Source organism: Petaurus breviceps, unplaced genomic scaffold (genome assembly GCF_028583685.1).
Source record: "Petaurus breviceps papuanus isolate PSGF00001 unplaced genomic scaffold, PetGlider_PUasm1.0 90847, whole genome shotgun sequence".
In the NCBI taxonomy this organism is placed as follows: domain Eukaryota; kingdom Metazoa; phylum Chordata; class Mammalia; order Diprotodontia; family Petauridae; genus Petaurus; species Petaurus breviceps.
In genome coordinates, this window is record NW_027187360.1 from 14,312,281 (window position 1) to 14,327,671 (window position 15,391).

General features: G+C 37.4%; 1 protein-coding gene across 1 annotated transcript in view; it reads left to right on the forward strand.

Moving 5' to 3' along the window:
- Positions 1-15,391, forward strand: part of RAB22A (RAB22A, member RAS oncogene family) — a 31,674-nt gene that overhangs the window by 776 nt on the left and 15,507 nt on the right. The window contains exon 2 of the mRNA XM_069072472.1: positions 1,116-1,195. Coding sequence (XP_068928573.1) covers positions 1,116-1,195 — 80 coding nt within the window. The remainder of the gene's footprint in view (positions 1-1,115; positions 1,196-15,391) is intronic.

Here is a 15,391-nt window from a genome sequence, read left to right on the forward strand (position 1 = left end):
CACATTTTCATGACTTCCCACCATCTTATTAACTTACAGATTAATACTTATAGTACCTGCCTTTTTGGTAGTTCTTGAAAATTAAAAAAAAATAACTTCCCCAAACAACATAATCTAAACTAGAATTACTGCATTAAATCTTAGTAAAATGCAAGTGACAGGAAATTACCTGTTTACAAATTATTCTTCATTGTGATTTACTTTCACCTTCAACTTATTTGGCATATTTTTTTAAATGGACTTATGGCTGTGGAATGTATTTTTGAAATTGCAAATTTAATGTGCCGAAAAAAGTGTGAAGATACTGGTTTAAAACATGATTGCTATCTTATCAGGAAACCCAAAATTGATGCTGAAACTTCAGCTTCCTGTCTCTTTTGGTTACATTTGCAGTTTGAAGCATACTTTCCACAGGCCTGAATGGAGGTACTTAGGCTCTTCTGAGTTATCTCTAAAACCTTTCGTACATGTCGGATGTCTAATCCTTTACTAAATAGGATGTGGTTGGAAATAGCCAAGACTTATACAAAATTGCTTCTGGAACTCTTGATCTGCTTATTTTTCATTCATAAAAAAAAATTCAATTTTTGAACAAATAGTTGTTTCTTTAAAATCTTGTCATTTGGGAGCGGCTAGATGGCACAGTGAGTAGAGCGCTGCAGAGTCCTGGAGTCAGAAGGACCTGAGTTCATATCTGACCTCAGACACTTAACACACCCCAAAAAAAACTAGCCTTGTGACCTTGGGCAAGTTACTTAACCCCAATTGCCCTCCAAAAAAAAAAAATCTTGTCATTTATAGACTATTCCAGGGGTGGGAAACCTGTGGCCTCAAGGCTATATGTGGCCACCTAGGTCCTCAAGTGCAGCCATTCTTGAGGACCTTAGGAGGCTACATGTGGCCTTGAGGCTGCAGGTTCTCCCCCCCTGGACTCCACAAAACCTCAGTTTTTAAGTTATCTTGAAATCTTCTAATTGTTTCACTGAGGTTTTGTTAACATTTTCTTTTACACTTGTGAAGTGTTTTTTTTTTTACCAGAAATCTTAAACTTTCACCAAAAAGATGGTTATCAATAAAATAAGTAAATATTCACTCATAAAATCCTTATTTTTCAGGATACAGGTGTAGGTAAATCAAGTATTGTATGGCGGTTTGTAGAAGACAGTTTTGATCCAAACATCAATCCAACAATAGGGTAAGAAATGAATTATTTAATATCAACTTTAGAAGTGTCTTCAAAATATTTTTAAATGAAAGTGTTATAAGAATTCAGCTAACGTTTTTCATCTTGAACCAGATAGCTTGAGAACTGTCCTTTTCTTTTTTGATGAAACTCCCCTATAGATAAGAAATAAGTATTTATTAAGCACCTTGACACCTATGTGTCAAGAACTGTGTTAGGCATTGGGCATACAAAGAAAAAAATGAAATGGTCCCTGCCCTCAAGAGCTTACATTCTGTTGGGGGACACAATGTATACGTGCAAAATAAATACAAAGTAAATTGTGGGGGGGGGCGGTTTAGGTGAAAGGAAATCAAAAAAGGCTTCTTGTAAAGGTGGCACTTGAGTGAAGTTGAAGGAAACCAGGAATTCTGGGAAACAGAAGTAAAAAAAAGAGTGCATTCCATACATGGAGGACAAGCAATGCAAATGCATGGAGACAGAAGATGGAGGGTCACATGTAAAGAACTACAAGAAGATCAGTTTGGCTATTCCATAGAGTGCAAAGGTCAGAAGGTAGGAAAGGAAGTAATGTATATGTCTGGAAAGGGAAATTGGGGTCAAGTTGTCAATATCTTCAAATGCCAAACAGGAGTTTAGATTTGATCCTGGATGTAGTAGAGAACCAATGGAGGTTGAGTAGAGGAGTGACATGGTCAGACTTGTGTCTTAGAAAAATGTCATTGACAGCTCTGTGGAAGAGGGATTAGAAAGGTGAGAGGCTCGAAATAGAAAGTCCAATTAAGAGATGTTTGCAGGATTCCAGACTAGGTGATAAGAACCTGAACTAGAGTGGTAACCAAGAGCAGAGAAGAGACAAATTTAAGAAAGATTATGTTGGTAGAAATGACACCATTAAGCAGCTGACTAAATATGTGATGTGAGGGAAAAGTGAGGAGTTAAAGGTGATTTTGAGGTTTTGGACATGGGAAGGATGGTGATGACTTTGAAAATAATAGGGGTGTTTGGAAGAGTTGTGGGCTTTTGCAGAAATATAATGAGATCCCTTTGGGACATACTTTGATTTTCCTATGGTAGAAGAGTCCAACAGACAATTGGAATGGCCTGTTTTGAGATGAGGAGAGAGATGTTGATTGCATATATAGATATGGGAATCACCTTCATAGAGATGATAATGAAACCCATTAGCACTGATGAAGTTACCAAGTAAGAGAGCGTGAAAAAGAGAAGAATGTCCAAAGAGCCTTGCACATGATATACACATGATTCAAAAATTATCATGGTAATTAAATGTCCTTTGGACCTGACAAACATACCTTTTAATATGAAAGTTTCCTATAAAATAAACTTGTTTATCAATAAATTAGAAGAATGGAAAGAATGCTGGATTTGGAATTAGAGGTCCTGGGTTTCAATCTAGGCTTTCCTACTCCTTAGGTTTTTGACTTTGGGCAAGTCATCTAACTTTTTTGCAGTCCAGTTTCTCCATCTAAAGCAGTTGGGTTAGGTAACCTCTGGGTTCCTTTCCTGCCCTACATATATGAACACAATGTATGTATGTAATTGCATATAAATGAAATACAATTTTTTTATTAACTGTCCTCAAAGGTTAGTAGTAATCTTTACAATAATACAAAAGGAAATGGAATGATTTCTTCATATGCATAGCTCTTTCTGACAAGTTTGCTCCTGTAGGTAACTAGAAGGTTTCCGTTGCTCTTGAAGAATACACTCTCACACTCTCCCATAATTCACACACTAGAAGTGCTTAATACTCTTTGCTGACTCATAGGGAAATCTTTGAAAAGTTTCATTTTCTAGAAATTCCTAATAAATTTCCTAGCATGAAAGTAATGGTAGCTATAAGAAGCCTTCTTTTGTGACCTCAGCTTCACCGGAGCTCTAGAACAGGTCACAAAACTTTAGCACCAAGAAGAGGATTGTTCTGAGGTCTGTGGCTAGGATGCTGAGGAAGTAGGTCAATCAGTGAAAATTTATCAAGTATCTGCTTTGTGCCGGCCCTCTACTAAGTGCTAGGGACACCAAGAAAAGCAAGGGGCCCCTAGGCTGATGGGGAAAGATAACATAAAAAGAAGCTGAAAAGTGAGGGCCCAGCTCCAAGCCATGATGAAATCCTGTAGCCAGGTGGGCTCTGATGAGTTTCCTGTCCTAGACCCCCGCCTTAAATAGTGTGTCTGAGAAGAGTTCCCTGATGTCTACCCAGTTAGAGTGAGGGAAAGAAAGGCCCAAGAGTCTTCTAACTCCTTGGTGGGGGCAGGACCTCCTCTGTATGTCAAACTGGAGATTCTAATTGTTTTGTCCCTTGGTCTCTTATGACCACCTCAGCTACTAGCACTGATGGGGGCGGGGGGGGGTGGCGAAGAAGTTGGTGCATATGGGTGTTTGTATGTGTTCATATGCTGGTGTTTGAGTGTGCAGTAGGAAGGAGATGCCCAAATGATTGGCAACATTAAGTTTCCTGGGGAAAGGATGGAAGGTGTGAAGAGGAGTTTTAGATAAGAATGCAGGGACAGTATCATGATGGAAAGAGAGCTGGATTTATAGTTAATAAAAAAGTCTGGGTTAAAATCCTTGCTTTTCCACTTAACTGCTTTAGTGCCCTCAGACAAAACATTTGTCCTCCATGGGCCTTAGTTTCCTCATCTGTAAAATAGGAGGGGGAGAGGGTAGTTAAACTGGATTCCTTAAAAGTCCTTTCCAGCTCAAAAATCTATGATCCTATGAACTATTTACATCATTGAGTATTTCCTATAGGAAAGAGGTTCTGTTATTTTGTTTCCGTTACTGTGGACTCCTTATAAAGCAATAGAGCTATTGTAATCAAACCCCCAAATTAGGATGTTTACTCCATTATTTTGTGTTAAAATATGATAAATCCTTTGTTATTTTTCTATTTTACCAAAAGATGATCTGGATAGAGAATAATAATTTCATTATATATTGGAACCTCCACTAAACATCTACCCTGATTATGGCCTGTAGGTGACCCTTCTTTTGTTGTTTTTGATTTTGGAAGGGAGGATGACTTTTGCATAGTAATTTTTTTCAATGAAAAAGCATTTTTTTTTTCTGCTTTCCACCCCTACCCTATTGAGAAAATTAAAAAAACAAAACAAAACCCTTGTAAGATGTATGCTTATTCACGCAAGATCATTCTCCCTCTAATCATGTTCAGAACTATGTCAAATTCTATGCCCCAAGTCTTTTGCAATTTTGTGTCAGGAGATGGGTAGTATACATCATTTTTTGTACCCTAGAATCATGATCCATCATTGCATTGATCGGAGTTCCTAAGTCTTTTAAAGTTATTTGTCTTTACATTGTTGTTTTTGTTGTAAAAATTGTTCTGTTGTTTGTGCCCATTTCCCTCTAAATCACTTCTTCTCAAAAGAACAAGTCTTAGTTTTTTTTTCTTAAACAATTCCCTTCATTACTTTTATAGTACAATATTATGGCATTTGTATACCCTGATTTCTTTAGCCATTCTCCAAGTCATTCCCTTAGTTTCTGGTTCTTTACCACCACAAAAAGAACTGCTATAAATATTTTTATATGAATGGGTGGCTTTAGGTTCTCAAAGATTATGCCAGTGGGTCGAAAGCTCTGGCAATCCTAAACTGCAAGTGCTTTGAGTTCAAGTCCTATGATAGATTGCTATCTGAGGAACAGCCTAAGTTCAGAAAGTGTTGTCCCCCAGTTGGTGGTAAGGTGATGAATTTTTTAGCCATAATAACGTTTAAAGACCACTTAAATCAGTGTTTCTTTACCTTTTTTTGTGTCATGGACCTCTTTGGCAATCTGGTGAAGCCTGTGATCAACTCACAGTATTTTTAAATGCATAAAATATAACACATAGCATTAGCAAAGAAACAATTATATTGAAGTACAGTTATCACAATATTTTTTAAAACAAGTTTGTGGAGCCTAGGTTAAGAATCCCTTCCCCCAACTGAATGGTAGAGGGGCAGTAAAGTACTTAGACTTATTAAAGATTCTTGAAATATTCACTTATTTGATATGAGAAGTTTTAATTTCTAGTTTTTAGTTTATAGCTCTTTTTATTCAAAATATATTGCTTCATACTCAAAGGCATAGAATTAAGCCCATTAGTCTTGGCTATAATGACTGCCTTTGCACCATCCTTAAGGGAAAAGCCATGTATGTACATGTCTTTAAATGTATGATCCCATCAATCTTCCAGTAATAAAGGATGGCCAGTTACTACCTGCAAAGGAATCTTACACATGATTGAAAACTGAAGTAAATATTGGTTTTTTATGATTCAGTAGTGACACATTTCACACTGAGTCATTTCTGAAATGACTCAACCCACATAACACCCAAACATTACACAGGTTACAAGTACTGTCTTTTAGATGATACATATACAGTCAAGATTCTAGCTATTAGAATATATTCTTTTTGAATACTATTTCCAGCTCTCAATTTCCAGACAAATTTTTAATGCTGAGTTAATTTAAACTGTTAACTGCACAAATCAGTTATCCTACTTAGAAGAAAATTTGTTTCTTTAAATCAAAAAGGAAATATTTTTAAGTAACATGATGAATATTTTCTCCATTTAAGTGCCCTCTGATGATTATTGTAGTGTGGTTGTCACCCCAGGTTCTTGAAGACTGTTCCAGTAGAACACAATTCCTGTTAGTTCTACTAAGTAGAAACTTGGTGATCAGGATCTAACATCTGAGAACCAACAAAACTTTTTCAGAAAGGTTCATCACTAAGATTTTGGCCAGCAGGTGATGAATTTTCCACTGTGACAATTTCAGAATCCTGCCCATGAAAATACAGAAAAGTTGCAATTTTAATTGGTTTAAGGCTTGAGTATATTTACTGTTGAAATGGATCCTTGAAGGAATGTCATCAAATGGATGTCTCTATACCATTTGCCATTCCCCAAGCCCCTACATTCTAGAGATTTTTTCTGAAATAAGATTTGTATGTAGCCATAACTATGGCTAGTTACAAACAAAAATACAGAAAAATGTATGATGAAATATATTATGAAAATATTTTACTGTTTTTTACAACTTATGCTATATACTTTGTAAGAGGTATTATTATAGGATGCCGTGAAAAATGTGTGAGAGGTAGTCTAGGTTTAGAAAATGTTGTGAATGGAAATTGTAGTTGAGAAATGGTATTGAGAATTTACATAGAGTAGGGAGCAGAGATTCGTTTTTAAAAAGAAATCTTGTTATCCTAGGCAACTAAATTACAACTTTTAAAAATGAAGCTGTACAATTTGGGTGCCAAAGAATATTGCATGTGATTTAAGGAGCAACATTATGGATTTTTTTTAACTTCCCAAATTATTTAGAATAAATGTCAGGGAAATGTTTTGGAGGTTGGGGAAGAAACTGAGAAAAATAATTATAAAAATGTATAATGTATTTCAGAACTCACTTTGCAGATTTAGGAGGGTAGTAAAATGGTGAACTACAGGCAGAAGTAGTGCAAAATTAGATTAGAGGAAAGGACAGGCTTTCAGATATGGGAACTAGAAAAATACATATAATCTGCCATGGTTGACAGCTAGAACATTTAAGGATTGTTGAAAGAAAGCAAAGTTATTTTCTCCATGTTAACTTTGAGATAATATCAAATACTTACCTTAAATCAGAATATGGATTTAAAGATATGGAAATTTTCTTTTTAAATTAAAACATGTCCATATTTAGATTGAAATCAGTCATAGGAAAGGATGAATCACTGTCATAATGGAAAAAGAAAAGAGCCTGATTGATATGAGGGTTTCCTATTGTCTAAAGAAGGGTAGGGGGAGTAGAAGCAAGACCCTCCCGCGGCTCCGGCTTCCACTCTCCCCAATCCATGTAAAAAGGGGACTCTAAACAAACTTTGGAGCTGCGGAACCCACAAAATGACACAGAGAAGCTAACCTCCTGCTGAGAACAGCCCGGCAGGAATCGGCCAGCTCAACGCTCTGGGAGCCGAGCCCAGCACCACACCAAGGCTTTAGCCCCAGGGCGGGCCTGACCAGCCGCCAGCCAGAGGGACTCCAGATCAGCAGCAGATGTGGCCCTTTCCAGATTTATCAATACATAGATGCGAAGGGCAAGGTGAGAGGCCAGTGCAGTCTGGACTTTGGGACCCAGTAAGTGGGAGTGCGTGGCTTTTACCCCCGGGGCAAGAAACCGCTCAGATGCGGGCACAGCCTGCCAGCGCCACGTGGAGGCTTCAGCCCCTGGCCTGCAGAGTGTAGGGGGACCAAGCACCAGTCTGAGGGGTAATCGCTCTTGCTTTAACCTGCTTGGATCTGGATTGCAGTCTAGGGTGGAGGTCCTGGGGTGTGTGTCCAGCTTGTCAGAGCGTGTGGAGACCTCAGAGAGGGCACCCATCTAATACCTCCGGCAGCTGAGAAAACCCCAGCGTTTGGGACGAAAACTCCCCTGTCTGGTGGCAGAGTCCTACTGTGGCAAAAAGCCCAAAAGTCAAATCATTGAGTGCCAAAATGAGCAGGCAAAGGAAACAAAGCAGACAGAAGATTCCAACATTACACTCATATTCTGGGGATAAGAAGGAGCAAGGCATGGAACAGGAGGAAATCAGTGAAGTCAGAACTCCTTCACCAAAAGCTTCAAAGGAAAATACAAGCTGGTTACAGGCCATAGAGGACCTTAAGAAGCAGATAAGAGAAGTGGAGGAAAAATTGGGAAGAGAAATGAGAACAAGAAAATTATGAAATGAGAGTCAACAGCCTGACTGAAGAAAATAACACCTTAAAAAACAGACTGACTCAAATGGCAAAGGAGGCTCAAAAAGGCAATGAGGAGAAGAATGCCTTAAAAAGTCGAATTTGCCAGATGGAAAAAGAATCTCAAAAGCTCACTGAGGAGAATCATTGCTTCAGAATTAGATTGGAGCAAATGGAAGCTAATGACTTTATGGGAAATCAAGATGCTGTTAAACAGATCCAAACAAATGAAAGAATAGAAGGCAATGTGAAATATCTCATGGGAAAAACCACTGACCTGGAAAATAGATCCAGGAGAGATAATTTAAAAATTATTGGACTGCCTGAGAGCCATGACCAAAGTAAGAGTCTGGAAAGCATCCTCCAGGAAGTTCTCAAAGAAAACTGCCCTGATGTTTTAGAACCAGAGGGCAAAATAGAGGTTGAAAGAATCCACCGATCACCTCCTGAAAAAGATCCCAAAAAGAAAACTCCTAGGAATATTATAGCCAGGTTTTGGAATTCCCAGATTAAGGAGAGAATATTACAAGCAGCCAGGAAGAAACAATTTGAATATTGTGGAAACACAATCAGGATAACCCAGGATCTGGCAGCTTCTACACTGAGGGTTCAAAGGGCCTGGAATGTGATATTCCGGAGGTCAAGGGAGCTGGGATTAAAACCAAGAGTCACCTACCCAGCAAAATTGAGTATCATGTTTCAGGGGAAAATATGGTCATTCAGTGGAATAGAGGACTTTCAAGCATTCTTGCTGAAAAAACCAGAGTTGAATAGAAAATTTGACATTCAGATACAAGAAGCATGAGAAAGTAAACAGGGAAAAGAAATCATAAGGAACTTATGAAAGTTGAACTATTTTTTTTTTTTGAAGCAATCGGGGTTGCACGGCCAGTTGTTGTTTCTGGGTGTGGTGCTGGGTGTCTGGGCCCGGATTTGATCTGGGTCGTCCCGGCACTGGGGCCGGTGCTCTTGCTTGCTGAGCCACCTGGCCAAAGTTGAACTATTAACATTCCTACATGGAAAAACAATAATTGTAACTTATGAAACTTTTCTCAGTAGTTGAAGGGATTAGAAATATGTGTGTGTGTGTGTGTTTGTGTGTGTGTGTGTATATATGTCTTTATATGAGGGTATGCGGGCATATGAATACATATGTGAATGTGTGTATATACATTTACAGGTATACATAGATAGAGGGCACGGGACCAATTTAACAGGAAGGGATGATACTTAAAAGGTGAAATTAAGAGATGAGAGGAATATAATGAGAGGAGATGGGGAGAGACAGAGTGGGGCAGCTATCTCATACAGAAGAGGCAAGGGAAAATGGTTACAATGGAGGGGAAGAATAGGAAGGCAAAAGGGAATGGGTCAATCTTACTCCTATTGAATCTGGCTTGAGGAGGGAGGGAAATACACACTAAATAGGGGATCTCACGCTCCAGGAGAATAGGGGGGGAAGGGGATGTGAGGGGGGATGATGGAAGGGAGGGCAGGCTGGGGGGGAGGGAAGTTGGAAGCACCCACTTTTGAAAAGGGACAGGATCAAAGTAGAGAATAGAACAAGTGGGAGGTGGGATAGGAGGGAGGGAAATATAGTCAGTCTTTTACAATACATCTACTATGTTATTTTTTTGCATTAGCCGCACATGTACAACCTATACTGAACTGCTTGTCTCCCCAGTGGGGGTGGGTGGCAGGGGGGGAAGGGAATGAATCTGGAATTGAAAGTTTTAAAATCAAATATTCAAATATATGTATATATATATATATGTGTGTGTGTGTGTATATATATATATATATATATACTATTATTAATGCCATCTTACATGTTATTAAGAAAAAAAAGATATACAGGCACTGAGTCATAGAGATCCACTGGAAAAGTTGAAACGGGTATGGGAGAAAATATGGGAGAGAGCAGATTGGAGGTGGGGATATCCTGTGGGACTGCTGTTTTGGGGGGATGGGTGGGGGAAAAACGGGGAGAAAATTTGTAACTCAAAATCTGGTGGAAACGAATGATGTAAATCAGAAGTTAATAAAGCATTTAAAAAATAAAAAATAAAAAAAAATAAAGAAGGGTAGGGAAAAGGCATTTCCAAGGAAGGAGTAAAAACAAAAGCACTGAAGATATATATTGCTCAGTTTTTCTAATGATTTGTCATATTTGAGAGCCCTGCATACAAATTTGTTAGTTCAGCAAACCTTTATATTAAGTGCAAGGTAATTTGAAAGGCAGTATGGTGTAGTGAAAAGAGAACTTGTCTGAGAGTAAGAAGATCTGGGTTCAAATCCTGCTTCTGACCTGTATAAGCTGTGTCATCATCCTGGGCAAGTCATTTAACTTTCTGGGCCCCAGGCAGTTTTTAGATTGTAAATTGAAGACCTACTTTTTTGTCCCACAGGGACTTCTACACCAGTGAAATCACAAAGGCCAAACCAAATGTGTAAGGAGGCAGCATGATCTACTTTCAAATCCATCTTCTGACATGAGCTGTGTAATCAGACAGGGGGATTGACTGCTCTGAGCCCTGTTAAGTCACTTTCTCTAGAAAGGTTACAGTACCTAGGTTGATAGAGGGAATTTCCATACTAAAAATCAGACTTCACAGTTTAGTGACTTAAGTGAAAAAGTATTGGGCTAGCAAAATACCTGCACAGGCTAGATGGGTTAACTGAGATGTAAATAGTGGATTAGCTTCTATTTTGTAGAAGGAAATTAATTGCTGAATTGGAGAGAACTGGAAACACTACTTAGAAATTGAGTCACAACTGTTGCATCCTGGGAGGGTGAGTTCTCTTGAAATGGAGGCTGGCTTAAAACTGAGGGAGAAGGCCAGGGATTCTGCTTATTGTTAATCTGCACCTCAAAAATTCCAATCAGAAAATTACTCTTATGCTGGATCACAGGTGCTCAAAATATTGTGGTTAGCATGGAAAAATGAAAAAGCTTTTAACCAGGGTCATGAGTTCAAAACTTATTGAGATGAGGAGATATATTGCAGAGAGAAAGAGAAGAATTGAAAGTAGAGCTAAATGAGAGATTGTCACACAATTTAATAAGAATTATTAAATTTAATAAGAAACTAATAAACTTTTTTGCCTGTTTACTTCTGTCCCATGTGGTGCATTTATAGCAGAAATTTTAGGCAAATGTGTTTAATATATTTCATTATTCCCATGAATTGGTAAGGGGGTAGGGATGGCACAAATTAGGAATTTATAGAAAAAAATAATTGTTTAAGAAATTCTCTCAACAATGTTCTAGATGGTTTTCCCATTCTTCTGCTTCAGTTTTGGCAGTGTTTTCTTGTATAGGGTAGGGCACCTTTGTGCTTTTTTTTTTTTTAAGTTTCATTGAAGTATAATGGTTTGTGAGAAGCAGTGACCAGAGTTTTAATCACATTGCTGAAATTTCCTTTTTTAATTATAACATGTCTTTCTCAGCTCTTTGTAATGGAAACTCCTTTACTGACTGGTAATTCAAGTATTTTAAACAGCTGAACTGATTAAGTTTAAGGTAATGGTAGGTTTCTAGTCAGTGATTGTTTTGTAAAGATTAAGTAAAATTTTACTACTATAACTGGTAGAAAATAATGTTCTGGATGTATAGATAATATTCTAGAATTCAGTTGGAAAATCTTCTTAGGAGTACCTTATAGTACTTCAAAATCATTTACCTAGTGAAAAATCATACTATATGTCCCCAGTTGTATTTGTAAATGTTTCTGAAAGTTATGCATGCTTTTATTGAGCAACTGTGTGTGGACAGCAATTTAGTAAAGGCTACTGATTAGCATAGATCCCCCTGTTCAAAAATAATACTCATTTAATATAATATCTAAAAATTCTTATTTTTCTATACTTTTCCATAATTTTTTTTTTTTGCTTTTTGGAGGGCAATTGGGTCCATAATTCTTAAAACTTATTTTATAGAAGCCAATATCAAGAAGGTGACATTAGCATAAATTTTAATGTATATTTTCTTGAGAAGTTCTTTACACATAGCTTGAATTTTATTTAGTAATTTTTGAATACTTACTATATGCAAGACACTGTTCGAGATGTTACTTGAAATTAGAAGATTAATAACAGTATTCCTACCTTCAAAGAGCTTACTTGGGGTGGCTAGGTGGCACAGTGAATAGAACACTTGCCCTGGAGTCTGGAGGACCTGAGTTCAAATGTGGCCTTAGACACTTGACACACTTACTAGCCTTGTGACCTTGGGCAAGTTAGTTAGCTTCAATTGCCCTGCTTTCCCCCTCCAAAAAACCAAAATAACAAAAAACAAAGAGCTTACTAATAGGAGAAACAGGACATGTATACAGATACCTATTTAAAAGACTACACAACATTTTATCTTAAAAGCAATACAAATAAAGTATCAGGAATTGAGTGATACAAGTTCAGGTGGGAGGGAGAGAGATCTAGTAATGAGGGTTAATTAAGGTGGTTCTTGAGTTAAACTTATGAACATATGAAAATATTAATGTGACCAAATATGACATGAAAGGTATAATTCGTGAATTCTGTTTTTCAGCATTTCAAGTTTTCTGTATAAAATCAATTTAAAGTTATTTGGGGGACGAGAGAAGGAGAGAATAGAAATTTTTGTTAATTGAAATTGTTTTCAAAAGTTCTTAAGTTTGTTTCCCTTTAAAAAGTCATTTATGGGGGCGGCTAGGTGGCGCAGTGAGTAAAGTGCTGGCCTGGAATCGGGAAGACCTGAGTTCGGTTCTGGGCTCAGACGCTTAACACACGCTCAAAAAAAAAACTAGCCATGTAACCTTGGGCAAGTTACTTAACCCTGATTGCTCTCCAAAAGACCAAAAAAAAAAAAGTCATTTATGAATGAGACTTTTTTGAAGTAGTTGCATTTGGTAACCAATTTCCCTCCAGTTATCTTTGGGAATTTCAGCTTTAAGATCACTTGTAATCTGTTATTTATTGTAGCTATCTTGTTTAGGAAATTCCAGACTTAATGGTTAGTAACAAATACTTAGAAAATACAGTTCTGATCTTTCTGTCATTTCCAGATACCAAAACACCTCTTAGATTTTTAAGATGATTTTTTTTTTTAAGATTTTGCATTTTAAATCTAAGCATTTTTCTTCCTTTGTATTGGACATACATTCTAAGTTTCCTTTTGACCCTGAATAAACAGCTATAGGTAAAGAAGAAATCTAGTGAGGGGCGGCCAGGTAGCACAGCGAGTAAGAACACCGGCCCCAGTGTCGGGATGACCTGGGGATCTAATTTGGGCTCAGACACTTAGCACCCACCCAGAATCACCTGGCTGTGTAACCTTGAGCAAATTACTTAACCCCAATTGCTTTAAAAAAAGAAGAAGAAATCTAGTGAGTAACTGTAATAATTGATGATGGAGAGTTAACATTACAAAATAAGTGAGTCAGTAGTTACAAAGCCCTCTGTTGCCTTTGTATTCAAGTCACCTGGCCCAGAAAGGAAAGCACACTGGAAAGAGTGTCATCCTGCCTTTGGTGTTTACTACAGTGTGGCTTTGAGAGAATCACTGAAGCTCCCTTGTGCCTCAGCTTCCTCATCTATAAAATGAAAGGATGCACTAGAGAGCCTTAGAGATCCCTTCCACTTCTAATTCTGTGAACTGGATTACTACATCTTGAAGTATGCAAAAGACCTGGCAGATGTGATTAATGAGCCAGTCATTGATATTTCAAAGATCATGGGCAAAAAAGGAGAAATTCTATAGAACTGAGGAAAGGTATATGTGCTCTTGATTCTCCAAAAAGGGAAAATAAGTGAATCTGCACATTTATAGACCAGTGAGCTTGATTTGGGTTATGGACCAAATTTTAAAAAGAATGATTAAATGACTTCCCCAAGGAAGTCATTGATAAAAAGTCTTCATATATCCAAAATAACTATAGCAGCACTTATTTTTGGTAGTTAAAAAAAAGAAAAACACGGGTGTCCATTGATTGGAGAACAGCTAAACAAATTATAGTACTTCAGTGTAATGGAATATTACTATATGGTAAGAAATAACAGAATATAGGGAGACATGAACTGATGCAAAATGAAATTAGCAGAGCCAAGAAAACACTGTATATGACTACAGCAATGTAAATAGAAAGGAAAACAACTGCAAAAGAATCCAAAATAACAGATGCAAAATTGCAAAAAACAAGCATGTCTTCAAAGAAAGAAATGACAGTTCCAGTCCTTTGTAGAAGTAAAACATTACATGCATTTTTGTATTTTTAAAAGTATATTCTTAAGTTTTAGCTGAATTTTTTCTTTCTTTTAGAAAATTCTTTGTTATATGCAATGGCTCTCAAAGGGGAGAGGCATAAAAAAGGGATATAAGGAGAAATTTAGGAAATGGAAAAGCAAAATATAATCAAAATTTATTAAAATAAGATGGTTAATAAACATCCAGACAAGTAAATTATGGTTGGAAACCTACATGACTTTGTCTGGAACAGGTCATGCAAGCTAATCTCATTTCTTTTGTTGACAGTTATCAAATTAGTAGAGCAGAAGAATGTTATACATACACTTTACTAAGATTTTAGCAAAGCCCTTGTTAAAGTAAACTCATGCTGTTCTTGTGGGAAATATGGAGAGATGTTGGCTAGATAAGAAGACAACTAGATGAATTCTGAACTGGGTAAATGACTAGACTTAAAAGAATAATTATTAATGGTTCCTTGTCAACTTGGAGGTCTTGACTGTAGTGTTCCAGATATCCATGTTTGGTTGGGTACTGTTAATGTTTATCAGTTATTGAGATAAAGACACAGACATCATGATTAGCAGATTTGCAGGTGACTCAAACTTAGGAGGGATCCATGGACACATTAGATGGCAGTCAGCATCCAAATCTAAACAAGATGAAAAAATTGGGTTACTCTAATATGATGGAATTTAATTGGGATAAGCACATATCCTTGCACTTGGATTCAGTAAATGCTGGGGGGGGGGGGGGGGCAGTTAGCTAGATAGCAGATCACCTGAAAAAAGATACAGGAGCTTTAAAAGTGGACTGTGGGGCAGCTAAGTGGCACAGTGAATAACACTGGCCCTGGAGTCAGGAGGACCCGAGTTCAAATTCAGCCTCAGACACAACACTTATAGCCATGGTGACCTTGGGCAAGTCACATAACCCCAATTACCCTGCATTCCCCCCTCCAAAAAAAGAAAAAAAAGTGGACTGCAAGTTCAATTTGAATTAATGGTATGATACAGCAGCCAGAAAAAACTAATGCAAACTCAGACTGCTTTAAGAGAGACATATCTGCTAAGAATAGAGATGTAACAATCCTACTTAGACTTTCCTCTGGTCAAACTATATCTGGCCACCACGTTTTATTTTATTAATTTTGAATTCCTTTTTTATTCACTTAAACCAACAAGCACAAACATTCCAGTATACATAGCATAAAAAAGACTATATAAAGTAG